The 17648-nt window shown below is 50.4% G+C and overlaps 1 protein-coding gene across 1 annotated transcript in view; it reads right to left on the bottom strand.

Annotated features, from left to right (window-relative positions):
- Positions 1-17648, bottom strand: part of LOC109885530 (Golgi phosphoprotein 3) — a 29546-nt gene that overhangs the window by 1920 nt on the left and 9978 nt on the right. The window contains exons 2-3 of the mRNA XM_031829567.1: positions 17283-17414; positions 6498-6612 (exon numbers count right to left, since the gene is read on the bottom strand). Coding sequence (XP_031685427.1) covers positions 6498-6612; positions 17283-17414 — 247 coding nt within the window. The remainder of the gene's footprint in view (positions 1-6497; positions 6613-17282; positions 17415-17648) is intronic.

Here is a 17648-nt window from a genome sequence, read left to right as displayed (position 1 = left end):
GAGAGAGAGACAGAGAAGAGAGACAGAGAGAGAGAGAGAGACAGAGACGAGAGAGAGAGAGACAAGAGAGAGAGAAGAGAGAGAGAGAGACAGAGAAGAGAGAGCCGAGAGAGAGAGAGAGAGAGAGAGAGCGAGAGAGACAGAGAGAGAGAAGAGACAGAGAGAGAGACAGAGACAGAGAGAGACAGAGAGACAGAGAGAGACCTGTTCAAATCAAGTTGATGGTTACAACAGTAGCAAGGCCACACAATGTGTTTGCTATGACTACGAGTCTTCAGAGGAATTATAAACAACAGAAATACAGCCAAAACATCAGATGTTGTTTGATTGCGCAACTTTTACAACAACAACAAAAAGGTAGCCATAAACATGAGTTTAAATCTAAAAATGAAAAAAAAAAATACGGAATATAGCCTACTATTACAACTAGGCCTTTACCAATCCAGAGTTGTGATAATCCAGGACTCTCGAGTGGGTCTGGACTCTGCCACACGGTTGGTTGACTACATCATTGCACTACATTTTTGTCAAATAGTTGAGCTGGCCTGGTAACATAAAAAAAAACATGACGTTTCAGATGTCAAATCCCTTGTTGGCTGAGCTGATTTTCCTCCTGTGTTTTTCCAACAACCGAGACACTTTGAACCGCTTTTTTTGGTAGTTGGCCTTGCTGAGACTCCCCCCAACTTTCTCCAGAAGCTTCTATATGACCTTTGGACCCTCAGAGATGCCAGCCAATACAGTACCACTTCCTACTGAGGTCTCAGGCAACAAAGCCTGTCCGTCTTGAGTTAATGACTTAAATCAATACGATGTAGAAGATGCTCTGTCCTGTGTCATCTTCACAGTGAGCGTACTTGGGAGTATGATCGGTGGCACGATAAGAGTACAAAATTACTATCTTCAAAGTAATGACTTGGGACGTCGGTTGTGAGATGAAAGCTTATTTTATTAATAATACCTCACATGACATTTCACCACTTCAGATTCTATAAAACAATCAAATAAAGGATAAATTACTAAATTTGTTATCACTTGTACATTAAAAAAACTATTTTTTTAAAGAACGCGGCAGTTAACTTCCTGTCGCAAGGCATTCTGGTACTTAAAGTCAACAGCGTAATCCAATACTAACCAATATAACCAACAGAAATGTACCGTAATTTCTGGACTATTACGTGCACCTGAATATAAACCGCACCCACTGAATTATTTTAAAAATATGTATTTTGTACATAAATAAGCCGCACATGTCTATAAGCCGCAGGTGCCTACCGGTACGTTGAAACATGTCTATAAGCCATAGGTGCCTACCGGTACATTGAAACATGTCTATAAGCCGCAGGTGCCTACCGGTACATTGAAACATGTCTATAAGCCGCAGGTGCCTACCGGTACATTGAAACATGTCTATAAGCCGCAGGTGCCTACCGGTACATTGAAACATGTCTATAAGCCGCAGGTGCCTACCGGTACGTTGAAACATGTCTATAAGCCGCAGGTGCCTACCGGTACATTGAAACATGTCTATAAGCCGCAGGTGCCTACCGGTACGTTGAAACATGTCTATAAGCCACAGGTGCCTACCAGGACGTTGAAACATGTCTATAAGCCGCAGGTGCCTACCGGTACATTGAAACATGTCTATAAGCCGCAGGTGCCTACCGGTACATTGAAACATGTCTATAAGCCGCAGGTGCCTACCGGTACATTGACCTACGAACATGTCTATAAGCCGCAGGTGCCTACCGGTACATTGAAACATGTCTATAAGCCGCAGGTGCCTACCGGTACATTGAAACATGTCTATAAGCCGCAGGTGCCTACCGGTACATTGAAACATGTCTATAAGCCGCAGGTGCCTACCGGTACATTGAAACATGTCTATAAGCCGCAGGTGCCTACCGGTACATTGAAACATGTCTATAAGCCGCAGGTGCCTACCGGTACATTGAAACATGTCTATAAGCCGCAGGTGCCTACCGGTACATTGAAACATGTCTATAAGCCGCAGGTGCCTACCGGTACATTGAAACATGTCTATAAGCCGCAGGTGCCTACCGGTACATTGAAACATGTCTATAAGCCGCAGGTGCCTACCGGTACATTGAAACATGTCTATAAGCCGCAGGTGCCTACCGGTACATTGAAACATGTCTATAAGCCGCAGGTGCCTACCGGTACATTGAAACATGTCTATAAGCCGCAGGTGCCTACCGGTACATTGAAACATGTCTATAAGCCGCAGGTGCCTACCGGTACATTGAAACATGTCTATAAGCCGTAGGTGCCTACCGGTACATTGAAACATGTCTATAAGCCGCAGGTGCCTACCGGTACATTGAAACATGTCTATAAGCCGCAGGTGCCTACCGGTACATTGAAACATGTCTATAAGCCGCAGGTGCCTACCGGTACATTGAAACATGTCTATAAGCCGCAGGTGCCTACCGGTACATTGAAACATGTCTATAAGCCGCAGGTGCCTACCGGTACATTGAAACATGTCTATAAGCCGCAGGTGCCTACCGGTACATTGAAACATGTCTATAAGCCGCAGGTGCCTACCGGTACATTGAAACATGTCTATAAGCCGTAGGTGCCTACCGGTACATTGAACATGTCTATAAGCCGCAGGTGCCTACCGGTACGTTGAAACAAATGAACTTTACACAGCCTTTAAACGAAACACGGCTTGTAAACAAAAATGTAAAAAATAGCGGTAAACAGTAGCCTACCAAGACAGTCATTGGTCACTATCTTCCTCCTCCTGTGCACTGAAACCACTGAAGTCATCTCCTTCCGTGTCGGAGTTGAAGAGCCTCAGAATTGCTTCATCCGATGTTGGATCGCTGCCCTCTTCAACACGCAGCAGTCCAGCCTTTCGAAACCCGTTGATGATAGTGGATTGTTTGCTCCACGCTGTCAGCAGCTCTCTTTCCTTTTCCAACAGCCAGATCGATCGCCTTCAACTTGAAAGCTGCATCATATGCATTTCTCCGTGTCTTTGCCATGATGAGGGTGACAAAATGACTACCGTAATCAGAATGATGGGATGTTTGAGCGCGCTCGATTCACGTCACATTATGTGACGGTGCTCAGTTTTTTGGCGGCATGAATCTTGTGAAAGCGGGAAAAATCCACAAATTAGCCGTGTCATTGTATAAGCCGCGAGGTTCACAGCGCGGGAATAAAGTAGCGGCTTATAGTCTGGAAATTACGGTACATAGTTCTCAATCTCCTTAACATGAAATCTAATACAATTACTCTTGTACATATGTAGATAACTAGAAAGAAAATATATTTAGATACAGCTCAATGAATTAACTGTAAACATTAACTCTGTAACCCAATAAAGTTACAACAAAGAGAAGACATATATAATGATACATTTCTTGGCTGAGACCACTCTGTTAGTAGTGAACCTCTGTCTGGTGGCTGAGACCACTCTGTTAGTAGTGAACCTCTGTCTGGTGGCTGAGACCACTCTGTTAGTAGTGAACCTCTGTTTGGTGGCTGAGACCACTCTGTTAGTAGTGAACCTCTGTTTGGTGGCTGAGACCTCTCTGTTAGTAGTGAACCTCTGTCTGGTGGCTGAGACCACTCTGTTAGTAGTGAACCTCTGTCTGGTGGCTGAGACCACTCTGTTAGTAGTGAACCTCTGTCTGGTGGCTGAGACCACTCTGTTAGTAGTGAACCTCTGTTTGGTGGCTGAGACCACTCTGTTAGTAGTGAACCTCTGTCTGGTGGCTGAGACCACTCTGTTAGTAGTGAACCTCTGTTGTTTGGTGGCTGAGACCACTCTGTTAGTAGTGAACCTCTGTTTGGTGGCTGAGACCACTCTGTTAGTAGTGAACCTCTGTCTGGTGGCTGAGACCACTCTGTTAGTAGTGAACCTCTGTTGTTTGGTGGCTGAGACCACTCTGTTAGTAGTGAACCTCTGTTTGGTGGCTGAGACCACTCTGTTAGTAGTGAACCTCTGTTTGGTGGCTGAGACCACTCTGTTAGTAGTGAACGTCTGTTTGGTGGCTGAGACCACTCTGTTAGTAGTGAACCTCTGTCTGGTGGCTGAGACCACTCTGTTAGTAGTGAACCTCTGTTTGGTGGCTGAGACCACTCTGTTAGTAGTGAACCTCTGTTTGGTGGCTGAGACCACTCTGTTAGTAGTGAACGTCTGTTTGGTGGCTGAGACCACTCTGTTAGTAGTGAACCTCTGTCTGGTGGCTGAGACCACTCTGTTAGTAGTGAACCTCTGTCTGGTGGCTGAGACCACTCTGTTAGTAGTGAACCTCTGTCTGGTGGCTGAGACCACTCTGTTAGTAGTGAACCTCTGTCTGGTGGCTGAGACCACTCTGTTAGTAGTGAACCTCTGTTTGGTGGCTGAGACCACTCTGTTAGTAGTGAACCTCTGTTTGGTGGCTGAGACCACTCTGTTAGTAGTGAACCTCTGTTTGGTGGCTGAGACCACTCTGTTAGTAGTGAACCTCTGTCTGGTGGCTGAGACCACTCTGTTAGTAGTGAACCTCTGTCTGGTGGCCTGGCTGAGACCACTCTGTTAGTAGTAAACCTCTGTCTGGTGGCTGAGACCACTCTGTTAGTAGTGAACCTCTGTCTGGTGGCTGAGACCACTCTGTTAGTAGTGAACCTCTGTTTGGTGGCTGAGACCACTCTGTTAGTAGTGAACCTCTGTCTGGTGGCTGAGACCACTCTGTTAGTAGTGAACCTCTGTCTGGTGGCTGAGACCACTCTGTTAGTAGTGAACCTCTGTCTGGTGGCTGAGACCACTCTGTTAGTAGTGAACCTCTGTTTGGTGGCTGAGACCACTCTGTTAGTAGTGAACCTCTGTCTGGTGGCTGAGACCACTCTGTTAGTAGTGAACCTCTGTCTGGTGGCTGAGACCACTCTGTTAGTAGTGAACCTCTGTCTGGTGGCTGAGACCACTCTGTTAGTAGTGAACCTCTGTTTGGTGGCTGAGACCACTCTGTTAGTAGTGAACCTCTGTTTGGTGGCTGAGACCACTCTGTTAGTAGTGAACCTCTGTTTGGTGGCTGAGACCACTCTGTTAGTAGTGAACCTCTGTCTGGTGGCTGAGACCACTCTGTTAGTAGTGAACCTCTGTCTGGTGGCCTGGCTGAGACCACTCTGTTAGTAGTAAACCTCTGTCTGGTGGCTGAGACCACTCTGTTAGTAGTGAACCTCTGTCTGGTGGCTGAGACCACTCTGTTAGTAGTGAACCTCTGTTTGGTGGCTGAGACCACTCTGTTAGTAGTGAACCTCTGTTTGGTGGCTGAGACCACTCTGTTAGTAGTGAACCTCTGTCTGGTGGCCTGGCTGAGACCACTCTGTTAGTAGTAAACCTCTGTCTGGTGGCTGAGACCACTCTGTTAGTAGTGAACCTCTGTCTGGTGGCTGAGACCACTCTGTTAGTAGTGAACCTCTGTTTGGTGGCTGAGACCACTCTGTTAGTAGTGAACCTCTGTTTGGTGGCTGAGACCACTCTGTTAGTAGTGAACCTCTGTTTGGTGGCTGAGACCACTCTGTTAGTAGTGAACCTCTGTCTGGTGGCCTGGCTGAGACCACTCTGTTAGTAGTAAACCTCTGTCTGGTGGCTGAGACCACTCTGTTAGTAGTGAACCTCTGTCTGGTGGCTGAGACCACTCTGTTAGTAGTGAACCTCTGTCTGGTGGCTGAGACCACTCTGTTAGTAGTGAACCTCTGTCTGGTGGCCTGGCTGAGACCACTCTGTTAGTAGTAAACCTCTGTCTGGTGGCTGAGACCACTCTGTTAGTAGTGAACCTCTGTCTGGTGGCTGAGACCACTCTGTTAGTAGTGAACCTCTGTTTGGTGGCTGAGACCACTCTGTTAGTAGTGAACCTCTGTTTGGTGGCTGAGACCACTCTGTTAGTAGTGAACCTCTGTTTGGTGGCTGAGACCACTCTGTTAGTAGTGAACGTCTGTTTGGTGGCTGAGACCACTCTGTTAGTAGTGAACCTCTGTCTGGTGGCTGAGACCACTCTGTTAGTAGTGAACCTCTGTCTGGTGGCTGAGACCACTCTGTTAGTAGTGAACCTCTGTCTGGTGGCTGAGACCACTCTGTTAGTAGTGAACCTCTGTCTGGTGGCTGAGACCACTCTGTTAGTAGTGAACCTCTGTTTGGTGGCTGAGACCACTCTGTTAGTAGTGAACCTCTGTTTGGTGGCTGAGACCACTCTGTTAGTGGTGAACCTCTGTCTGGTGGCTGAGACCACTCTGTTAGTAGTGAACCTCTGTCTGGTGGCTGAGACCACTCTGTTAGTAGTGAACCTCTGTTTGGTGGCTGAGACCACTCTGTTAGTAGTGAACCTCTGTCTGGTCGCCTGGCTGAGACCACTCTGTTAGTAGAAAACCTCTGTTTGGTGGCTGAGACCACTCTGTTAGTAGAAAACCTCTGTTTGGTGGCTGAGACCACTCTGTTAGTAGAAAACCTCTATGTTAAAGTGTGGTTCTAACACACTCACCGCTGAGCAGCTCAATCCAGCTCTGCACCGTCTCTGGGGGCTGGGTCTCCTTCACGTGTTTGAGAGCCTCGTCCAATAGCACGTCCCCTGTCGGAGCATCTGATTTACAAATCACCTGGAGAAAATAGAACCACACAGTCAGAATCAGAATCCAACTAGGGTATAGGATACATACAGTCAGAATCAGAATCCCACTAGGGTATAGGATACATACAGTCAGAATCAGAATCCCACTAGGGTATAGGATACATACAGTCAGAATCCAACTAGGGTATAGGATAGATACAGTCAGAATCCAACTAGGGTATAGGCTACACACAGTCAGAATCAGAATCCAACTAGGGTATAGGATACATACAGTCAGAATCCAACTAGGGTATAGGATACATACAGTCAGAATCCAACTAGGGTATAGGCTACACACAGTCAGAATCAGAATCCAACTAGGGTATAGGCTACACACAGTCAGAATCAGAATCCAACTAGGGTATAGGCTACACACAGTCAGAATCAGAATCCAACTAGGGTATAGGCTACACACAGTCAGAATCAGAATCCAACTAGGGTATAGGCTACACCCAGTCAGAATCAGAATCCAACTAGGGTATAGGCTACACCCAGTCAGAATCAGAATCCAACTAGGGTATAGGCTACACCCAGTCAGAATCAGAATCCAACTAGGGTATAGGCTACATACAGTCAGAATCAGAATCCAACTAGGGTATAGGATACATACAGTCAGAATCAGAATCCAACTAGGGTATAGGCTACATACAGTCAGAATCAGAATCCAACTAGGGTATAGGCTACACACAATCAGAATCAGAATCCAACTAGGGTATAGGCTACACACAATCAGAATCCAACTAGGGTATAGGCTACATACAGTCAGAATCCAACTAGTGTATAGGCTACACACAGTCAGAATCAGAATCCAACTAGGGTATAGGCTACACACAGTCAGAATCAGAATCCAACTAGGGTATAGGCTACACACAGTCAGAATCAGAATCCAACTAGGGTATAGGCTACATAGAGTCAGAATCCAACTAGGGTATAGGCTACATACAGTCAGAATCCAACTAGGGTATAGGCTACATACAGTCAGAATCCAACTAGGGTATAGGCTACATACAGTCATAATCCCACTAGGGTATAGGCTACATACAGTCAGAATCCAACTAGGTTATAGGATACAAACAGTCAGAATCCAACTAGGGTATAGGCTACATACAGTCAGAATCAGAATCCCACTAGGGTATAGGCTACATACAGTCAGAATCAGAATCCCACTAGGGTATAGGCTACATACAGTCAGAATCCAACTAGGGTATAGGATACATAGTCAGAATCAGAATCCAACTAGGGTATAGGATACATACAGTCAGAATCAGAATCCAACTAGGGTATAGGCTACATACAGTCAGAATCAGAATCCAACTAGGGTATAGGCTACACACAGTCAGAATCAGAATCCAACTAGGGTATAGGCTACATACAGTCAGAATCAGAACACAACGATAATGTTATCGGTGTAAGATGGCACAGTGCCGCCATCTGTTGGTAAATGTTAATTACTGCAACTTTTTACCGGTGTGCTTGAGATACCGGGATGTATTGTAATGTACTGAACAAGACTGGTTACTCGAATCAATGCCTCTGTCTCGTCACTTAACATTCAAACCGATACTGCCATGTGATGGCTTCCAGACCACCTGCAGAATGTTCCACTGGAAATGTGTCTTCTGCTCTGCTCTCAACCGCCCAGCCCAACACCACACACATTAAAGAGGAGCTAATTTGGGGAGTTAAGTGTCTTGCCTTACTTGGGGGGGGTGGGGGGGGGGGGTTCACAGCCAGTGTTGCCTACAATTGTTCAGTGAGATCCACTATCGGCGCCTTGATTTGATGCCAGATGATATTTTGCATTGATGTCACAGCACCAAATGTGCCTTACTGCGGTCCCTGACCTCGCGTTTTCAACCCCCTATCCTCCCACACACCCCCTCCTTGTGCTTCTATGCCCATGTTTCTGCACCATTGACGTGATGAGAAGTCAAGTCAATGGCTGATTAAGAGCCCCCCCCCCCCCCCCCAAGTAAGGCAAGGCACTTAACTCCCCAAATGAGCTCCTCTTTAATGTGTGTTGTGTTGGGCTGGGAGGTGGAGAGCAGAGCAGAAGACACATGAAACGTCACAATTCCGCGTAGTCGTGCTGCTGTTCCGTTTGTTGCGACTTGGCTACCTGCTAAACCTTTCGTATTTAAAAAATAATTAAATAAACAACTTTAAATAACCGTTTAATGAAAACGATGCATTTAACACATTAACCAACGTTGTCGTTTGTTTGTGTTTTTTGTTCCTACAAATGCTTTATTTTTTCATCCAACCTTTTCACCCCGGAAACACTTTAGTACCTGGCTACCAAGAGATCAACTCAGACAACGCCCTCTATAGTACTGTAATGAAACAGCAGGGAGCTCGAACCCTCGACCTCCAAGCCCGAGGTCTGGCGCGCTATCGACTGTGCCGCAAAAGCATTTGCTCGAGCGACAGAGTCGATTTCCGCGCTTATCGTTACTAATAAAGGAAAGTCCTTATTCCCAGCGTGGGACTCCAATTGTTGGCTAGTACATGCTATAACTTATATGTTTTGTATCCCCCACAACTACAGACACTGGGGACAAATCAAATCAAATCAAATTTATTTGTCACATACACATGGTTAGCAGATGTTAATGCGAGTGTAGCGAAATGCTTGTGCTTCTAGTTCCAACAATGCAGTAATAACGAACAAGTAATCTAACTAACAATTCCAAAAAAACCTACTGTCTTATACACAGTGTAAGGGGATAAAGAATATGTACATAAGGATATATGAATGAGTGATGGTACAGAGCAGCATAGGCAAGATACAGTAGATGATATCGAGTACAGTATATACATATGAGATGAGTATGTAAACCAAGTGGCATAGTTAAAGTGGCTAGTGATACATGTATTACATAAGGATGCAGTCGATGATATAGAGTACAGTATCTACGTATGCATATGAGATGAATAATGTAGGGTAAGTAACATTATATAAGGTAGCATTGTTTAAAGTGGCTAGTGATATATTTACATCATTTCCCATCAATTCCCATGATTAAAGTGGCTGGAGTAGAGTCAGTGGCATTGACAGTGTGTTGGCAGTAGCCACTCAATGTTAGTGGTGGCTGTTTAACAGTCTGATGGCCTTGAGATAGAAGCTGTTTTTCAGTCTCTCGGTCCCAGCTTTGATGCACCTGTACTGACCTCGCCTTCTGGATGACAGCGGGGTGAACAGGCAGTGGCTCGGGTGGTTGATGTCCTTGATGATCTTTATGGCCTTCCTGTAGCATCGGGTGGTGTAGGTGTCCTGGAGGGCAGGTAGTTTGCCCCCGGTGATGCGTTGTGCAGACCTCACTACCCTCTGGAGAGCCTTACGGTTGAGGGCGGTGCAGTTGCCATACCAGGCGGTGATACAGCCCGCCAGGATGCTCTCGATTGTGCATCTGTAGAAGTTTGTGAGTGCTTTTGGTGACAAGCCGAATTTCTTCAGCCTCCTGAGGTTGAAGAGGCGCTGCTGCGCCTTCTTCACGATGCTGTCTGTGTGAGTGGACCAATTCAGTTTGTCTGTGATGTGTATGCCGAGGAACTTAAAACTTGCTACCCTCTCCACTACTGTTCCATCGATGTGGATGGGGGGGGTGTTCCCTCTGCTGTTTCCTGAAGTCCACAATCATCTCCTTAGTTTTGTTGACGTTGAGTGTGAGGTTATTTTCCTGACACCACACTCCGAGGGCCCTCACCTCCTCCCTGGGGACACTGGGGACACTGGGGACACTGGAGACACTGGAGACACTGGGGACACTGGAGACACTGGGGACACTGGGGACACTGGGGACACTGGGGACACTGGGGACACTGGGGACACAGCTCTGAGAGGCTACACCAAAACCCTAAACACACAGCCATCACACCCCCCCCCCCGCCTGCACTTCTCTCTTGCTCTCCATATTCAACGAGAGACGGATAACAACATAGTTGTGGGAGGCACTGGTAGGGGTGTCCGCGGAGCTGGTAGGGGTGTCCGCAGTGTTGGTAGGGGTGTCCGCGGAGCTGGTAGGGGTGTCCACGGCGCTGGTAGGGGTGTCCGCGGTGCTGGTAGGGTTGTCCGCGGTGCTGGTAGGGTTGTCCGTGGAGCTGGTAGGGGTGTCCGTGGAGCTGGTAGGGGTGTCCGTGGTAGGGGTGTCCGCGGAGCTGGTAGGGGTGTCCGTTGTGCTGGTAGGGTGTCCGCGGTGTTGGTAGGGGTGTCCGCGGAGCTGGTAGGGGTGTCCGTGGTAGGGATGTCCGTGGAGCTGGTAGGGGTGTCCGCGGTGTTGGTAGGGGTGTCCGCGGTGTTGGTAGGGGTGTCCGCGGAGCTGGTAGGGGTGTCCGCGGAGCTGGTAGGGGTGTCCGCGGAGCTGGTAGGGGTGTCCGCTGAGCTGGTAGGGGTATCCGCGGTGCTGGTAGGGGTGTCCGCGGAGCTGGTAGGGGTTTCCGCGGAGCTGGTAGGGGTGTCCGTGGTAGGGGTGTCCGCGGAGCTGGTAGGGGTGTCCGTGGTAGGGGTGTCCGTGGTAGGGGTGTCCGTGGTAGGGGTGTCCGCGGCCATGGAGAAGCATCTAAGTCCCCGGTAGCTCCGGGAAATGTTTGTTCCCTTGGACTGTCAGTGTTCAGCAGTGAAAACTCCTTTGAATCTGCAGGGGGCTCACGTGCTATTAAGTGGTGCTGGTAGGGGTGTCCGCGGAGCAGGTAGGGGTGTCCGCGGAGCTGGTAGGGGTGTCCGCGGAGCTGGTAGGGGTGTCCGCGGAGCTGGTAGGGTGTCCGCGGAGCTGGTAGGGGTGTCCGCGGAGCTGGTAGGGGTGTCCGCGGAGCTGGTAGGGGTGTCCGCGGTGCTGGTAGGGGTGTCCGCGGTGCTGGTAGGGGTGTCCGCGGAGCTGGTAGGGGTGTCCGCGGAGCTGGTAGGGGTGTCCGCGGAGCTGGTAGGGGTGTCCGCGGAGCTGGTAGGGGTGTCCGCGGAGCTGGTAGGGGTGTCCGCGGTGCTGGTAGGGTGTCCGCGGAGCTGGTAGGGGTGTCCGCGGAGCTGGTAGGGGGTGTCCGCGGTGCTGGTAGGGGTGTCCGCGGTGCTGGTAGGGGTGTCCGCGGAGCTGGTAGGGGTGTCCGCGAGCTGGTAGGGTGTCCGCGGAGCTGGTAGGGGTGTCCGCTGAGCTGGTAGGGGTATCCGGTGCTGGTAGGGGTGTCCGCGGAGCTGGTAGGGGTGTCCGCGGAGCTGGTAGGGGTGTCCGCGGTGCTGGTAGGGGTGTCCGCGGAGCTGGTAGGGGTGTCCGCGGAGCTGGTAGGGGTGTCCGCGGAGCTGGTAGGGGTGTCCGCGGAGCTGGTAGGGGGTGTCCGCGGTGCTGGTAGGGGTGTCCGCGGAGCTGGTAGGGGTGTCCCGCGGAGCTGGTAGGGGTGTCCGCGGAGCTGGTAGGGGTGTCCGCGGAGCTGGTAGGGGTGTCCGCGGTGCTGGTAGGGGTGTCCGCGGTGCTGGTAGGGGTGTCCGCGGAGCTGGTAGGGGTGTCCGCGGAGCTGGTAGGGGTGTCCGCGGAGCTGGTAGGGGTGTCCGCGGAGCTGGTAGGGGTGTCCGCGGTGCTGGTAGGGGTGTCCGTGGAGCTGGTAGGGGTGTCCGCGGTGCTGGTAGGGGGTGTCCGCGGAGCTGGTAGGGGTGTCCGCGGAGCTGGTAGGGGTGTCCGCGGTGCTGGTAGGGGTGTCCGCGGTGCTGGTAGGGGTGTGTCCGCGGAGCTGGTAGGGGTGGTAGGAAGCATCTGAATCTGCAGGGGGCTCACGTGCTATTAAGTGGAGCTGGTAGGGGTATCCGCGGTGCTGGTAGGGGTGTCCGCGGAGCTGGTAGGGGTGTCCGCGGAGCTGGTAGGGGTGTCCGCGGTGCTGGTAGGGGTGTCCGCGGAGCTGGTAGGGGTGTCCGCGGAGCTGGTAGGGGTGTCCGCGGAGCTGGTAGGGGTGTCCGCGGTGCTGGTAGGGGTGTCCGCGGAGCTGGTAGGGGTGTCCGCGGAGCTGGTAGGGGTGTCCGCGGTGCTGGTAGGGGTGTCCGCGGTGCTGGTAGGGGTGTCCGCGGAGCTGGTAGGGGTGTCCGCGGAGCTGGTAGGGGTGTCCGCGGAGCTGGTAGGGGTGTCCGCTGAGCTGGTAGGGGTATCCGCGGTGCTGGTAGGGGTGTCCGCGGAGCTGGTAGGGGTGTCCGCGGAGCTGGTAGGGGTGTCCGCGGTGCTGGTAGGGGTGTCCGCGGAGCTGGTAGGGGTGTCCGCGGAGCTGGTAGGGGTGTCCGCGGAGCTGGTAGGGGTGTCCGCGGAGCTGGTAGGGGTGTCCGCGGTGCTGGTAGGGGTGTCCGCGGAGCTGGTAGGGGTATCCGCGGTGCTGGTAGGGGTGTCCGCGGAGCTGGTAGGGGTGTCCGCGGAGCTGGTAGGGGTGTCCGTGGTAGGGGTGTCCGCGGAGCTGGTAGGGGTGTCCGTGGTAGGGGTGTCCGTGGTAGGGGTGTCCGTGGTAGGGGTGTCCGCGGCCATGGAGAAGCATCTAAGTCCCCGGTAGCTCCGGGAAATGTTTGTTCCCTTGGACTGTCAGTGTTCAGCAGTGAAAACTCCTTTGAATCTGCAGGGGGCTCACGTGCTATTAAGTGGTGCTGGTAGGGGTGTCCGCGGAGCAGGTAGGGGTGTCCGCGGAGCTGGTAGGGGTGTCCGCGGAGCTGGTAGGGGTGTCCGCGGAGCTGGTAGGGGTGTCCGCGGAGCTGGTAGGGGTGTCCGCGGAGCTGGTAGGGGTGTCCGCGGTGCTGGTAGGGGTGTCCGCGGAGCTGGTAGGGGTGTCCGCGGAGCTGGTAGGGGTGTCCGCGGAGCTGGTAGGGGTGTCCGCGGAGCTGGTAGGGGTGTCCGCGGTGCTGGTAGGGGTGTCCGTGGAGCTGGTAGGGGTGTCCGCGGTGCTGGTAGGGGTGTCCGCGGAGCTGGTAGGGGTGTCCGCGGAGCTGGTAGGGGTGTCCGCGGTGCTGGTAGGGGTGTCCGCGGTGCTGGTAGGGGTGTCCGCGGAGCTGGTAGGGGTGGTAGGAAGCATCTGAATCTGCAGGGGGCTCACGTGCTATTAAGTGGAGCTGGTAGGGGTATCCGCGGTGCTGGTAGGGGTGTCCGCGGAGCTGGTAGGGGTGTCCGCGGAGCTGGTAGGGGTGTCCGCGGAGCTGGTAGGGGTGTCCGCTGAGCTGGTAGGGGTGTCCGCGGAGCTGGTAGGGGTGTCCGCGGAGCTGGTAGGGGTGTCCGCGGAGCTGGTAGGGGTGTCCGCGGTGCTGGTAGGGGTGTCCGCGGAGCTGGTAGGGGTGTCCGCGGAGCTGGTAGGGGTGTCCGCGGAGCTGGTAGGGGTGTCCGCGGAGCTGGTAGGGGTATCCGCGGTGCTGGTAGGGGTATCCGCGGTGCTGGTAGGGGTATCCGCGGTGCTGGTAGGGGTATCCGCGGTGCTGGTAGGGGTGTCCGCGGAGCTGGTAGGGGTGTCCGCGGAGCTGGTAGGGGTATCCGCGGTGCTGGTAGGGGTATCCGCGGTGCTGGTAGGGGTGTCTGCGGAGCTGGTAGGGGTGTCCGCGGCCATGGAGAAGCATCTGAATCTGCAGGGGGCTCACGTGCTATTAAGTGGAGCTGGTAGGGGTGTCCGTGGTAGGGGTGTCCGCGGAGCTGGTAGGGGTGTCCGTGGCCATGGAGAAGCATCTGAATCTGCAGGGGGCTCACGTGCTATTAAGTGGAGCTGGTAGGGGTGTCCGTGGTAGGGGTGTCCGCGGAGCTGGTAGGGGTGTCCGCGGCCATGGAGAAGCATCTGAATCTGCAGGGGGCTCACGTGCTATTAAGTGTATAATCTGTGATATGTTTATAGATGTCACGGGAAAACGTCCGATGGACGTCATTTGTAAATATATGTATATAATAAAAATACAATCATTGAACTTGATGCAGCTAAATAAATTATTGCTCGTCATGAAGAAAAACATTTGACCAAGTCACCGGGGTCTGATAACTTGGATGGAAAATTACTGGAGGATAATGGCGGACGGTATTGCCACCCCTATTTGTCATATCTTCATTTTAAGCCTACTAGAGAGCGTATGCCCTCAGGCCTGTAGGGAAGCGAAAGTTATTTCCCTACTTAAGAAGAGTAAAGCCCTCTTCACTGGCTCAAATACCCGACCAATCTGCCTATCAACAACCGTTCATAAAGTTTTGGGGAAAGATTGTGTTTGACCAGATACAACTATTTTACAGAAAACAAATTGACAGACTTTCAGCAATTTTTTATTTTTTTATTTCACCTTTATTTAACCAGGTAGGCCAGTTGAGAACACCTTTATTTAACCAGGTAGGCCAGTTGAGAACACCTTTATTTAACCAGGTAGGCTAGTTGAGAACACCTTTATTTAACCAGGTAGGCCAGTTGAGAACACCTTTATTTAACCAGGTAGGCCAGTTGAGAACACCTTTATTTAACCAGGTAGGCCAGTTGAGAACACCTTTATTTAACCAGGTAGGCCAGTTGAGAACACCTTTATTTAACCAGGTAGGCAAGTTGAGAACAAGTTCTCATTTACAATTGCGACCTGGCCAAGATAAAGCAAAGCAGTTCGACAGATAAAACGACACAGAGTTACACATGGAGTAAAACAAACATACAGTCAATAATACAGTATAAACAAGTCTATATACAATGTGAGCAAATGAGGTGAGAAGGGAGGTAAAGGCAAAAAAGGCCATGATGGCAAAGTAAATACAATATAGCAAGTAAAATACTGGAATGGTAGTTTTGCAATGGAAGAATGTGCAAAGTAGAAATAAAAAATAATGGGGTGCAAAGGAGCAAAATAAATAAATAAATAAAAATTAAATACAGTTGGGAAAGAGGTAGTTGTTTGGGCTAAATTATAGGTGGGCTATGTACAGGTGCAGTAATCTGTGAGCTGCTCTGACAGTTGGTGCTTAAAGCTAGTGAGGGAGATAAGTGTTTCCAGTTTCAGAGATTTTTGTAGTTCGTTCCAGTCATTGGCAGCAGAGAACTGGAAGGAGAGGCGGCCAAAGAAAGAATTGGTTTTGGGGGTGACTAGAGAGATATACCTGCTGGAGCGTGTGCTACAGGTGGGAGATGCTATGGTGACCAGCGAGCTGAGATAAGGGGGGACTTTACCTAGCAGGGTCTTGTAGATGACATGGAGCCAGTGGGTTTGGCGACGAGTATGAAGCGAGGGCCAGCCAACGAGAGCGTACAGGTCGCAATGGTGGGTAGTATATGGGGCTTTGGTGATAAAACGGATTGCACTGTGATAGACTGCATCCAATTTGTTGAGTAGGGTATTGGAGGCTATTTTGTAAATGACATCGCCAAAGTCGAGGATTGGTAGGATGGTCAGTTTTACAAGGGTATGTTTGGCAGCATGAGTGAAGGATGTTTTGTTGCGAAATAGGAAGCCAATTCTAGATTTAACTTTGGATTGGAGATGTTTGATATGGGTCTGGAAGGAGAGTTTACAGTCTAACCAGACACCTAAGTATTTGTAGTTGTCCACGTATTCTAAGTCAGAGCCGTCCAGAGTAGTGATGTTGGACAGGCGGGTAGGTGCAGGTAGCGATCGGTTGAAGAGCATGCATTTAGTTTTACTTGTATTTAAGAGCAATTGGAGGCCACGGAAGGAGAGTTGTATGGCATTGAAGCTTGCCTGGAGGGTTGTTAACACAGTGTCCAAAGAAGGGCCGGAAGTATACAGAACAGTGTACAGAACAGAATGTGTAACAGTATAGCTTCCGTTCCTCGCCCCAACCTGGGCTCGAACCAGGGAACCTCTGCACACATCGACAACAGCCACCCTCGAAGCATCGTTACCCATCGCGACACAAAAGCCACCGATTGAAATGCTATTAGCGCACACCACCGCTAACTAGCTAGCCATTTCAAAATCGGTCACAGAGGCACACACTCCTATTGAATAATATGCATTCACCTGTATTGTAAATACAACCAGGCTACATCTTGATTTACCATTGAAATGAATTATTACCATTATGTTGTTTTGTAGTTAGATTGGTAAAAAAACAAAGTTAAATTCATAGCATGATTGCGTAATTGATTAAATTAATGCATACAAGGCTGTTTCTCAACAACAACAAAAATGGACATAAATTATTTTCAGATGTAATGATACTGAACTCAAAGATGCCCAACAATTAAACAGAGCATTAGCTGAGTTTGTGACTTTGGCTAATATACCTTTTTGGTTTGTTTTGGTATCGAAGTAAAAATTCTAGTATGGTAACAACACGAGAGCCCATGCATCAGAACCAGAACCAGAACCGTTTACATTTCTATGTAATGTTTAAAAATAGGATTCTACTCTTGTACCAGTGGTAAAGTTGTCAATCAACTGGTAACAGAGCATAACGTGGCAGCATAATGTGGCTTTATTTCCCTTACCTCATCCAGCATAATGTCCTTTATTTCCCTTACCTCATCCAGCATAATGTCCTTTATTTCCCTTACCTCATCCAGCATAAGGTGGCTTTATTTTGTTTTTCGCAACACAGGAGTGTTGTAAATGTCATGTAATCCGACTATAGATAAGGATGTGCAACACCTCGCTGGCAACACACACACACACACACCGCATTGGTTAGTGAACATACACAGTCACAAACATAGAGCAGCCGGTTGGTCAGGATCCCTTACCTTCCTGGCGAGCAGGCTTTTCCTCCTCACGCCACAGGTCTCCAGCTGTAGTCGTCCTCTGATGGCCAGCTCGATGAGCATGCAGCCACGCAGCCCCGACGAGATGCAGTCGTTCCAGAACGACGTGTAGCCCTGAGAGAGGAGGACAGGGATGAGTGTGTGTGTGAGCATGCAGCCACAGAGCCCCGACAAGATGCAGTCGTTCCAGAATGACGTGTAGCCCTGAGAGAGAAGGACAGGGATGAGTGTGTGTGTGTGAGCATGCAGCCACAGAGCCCCGATGAGATGCAGTCGTTCCAGAACGACGTGTAGCCCTGAGAGAGGAGGACAGGGATGAGTGTGTGTGTGTGAGCATGCAGCCACAGA

This window comes from Oncorhynchus kisutch, linkage group LG8, assembly GCF_002021735.2.
Source record: "Oncorhynchus kisutch isolate 150728-3 linkage group LG8, Okis_V2, whole genome shotgun sequence".
NCBI classification, from domain to species: Eukaryota; Metazoa; Chordata; class Actinopteri; order Salmoniformes; family Salmonidae; genus Oncorhynchus; species Oncorhynchus kisutch.
This window is presented reverse-complemented; position numbering and strand designations above follow the sequence as displayed.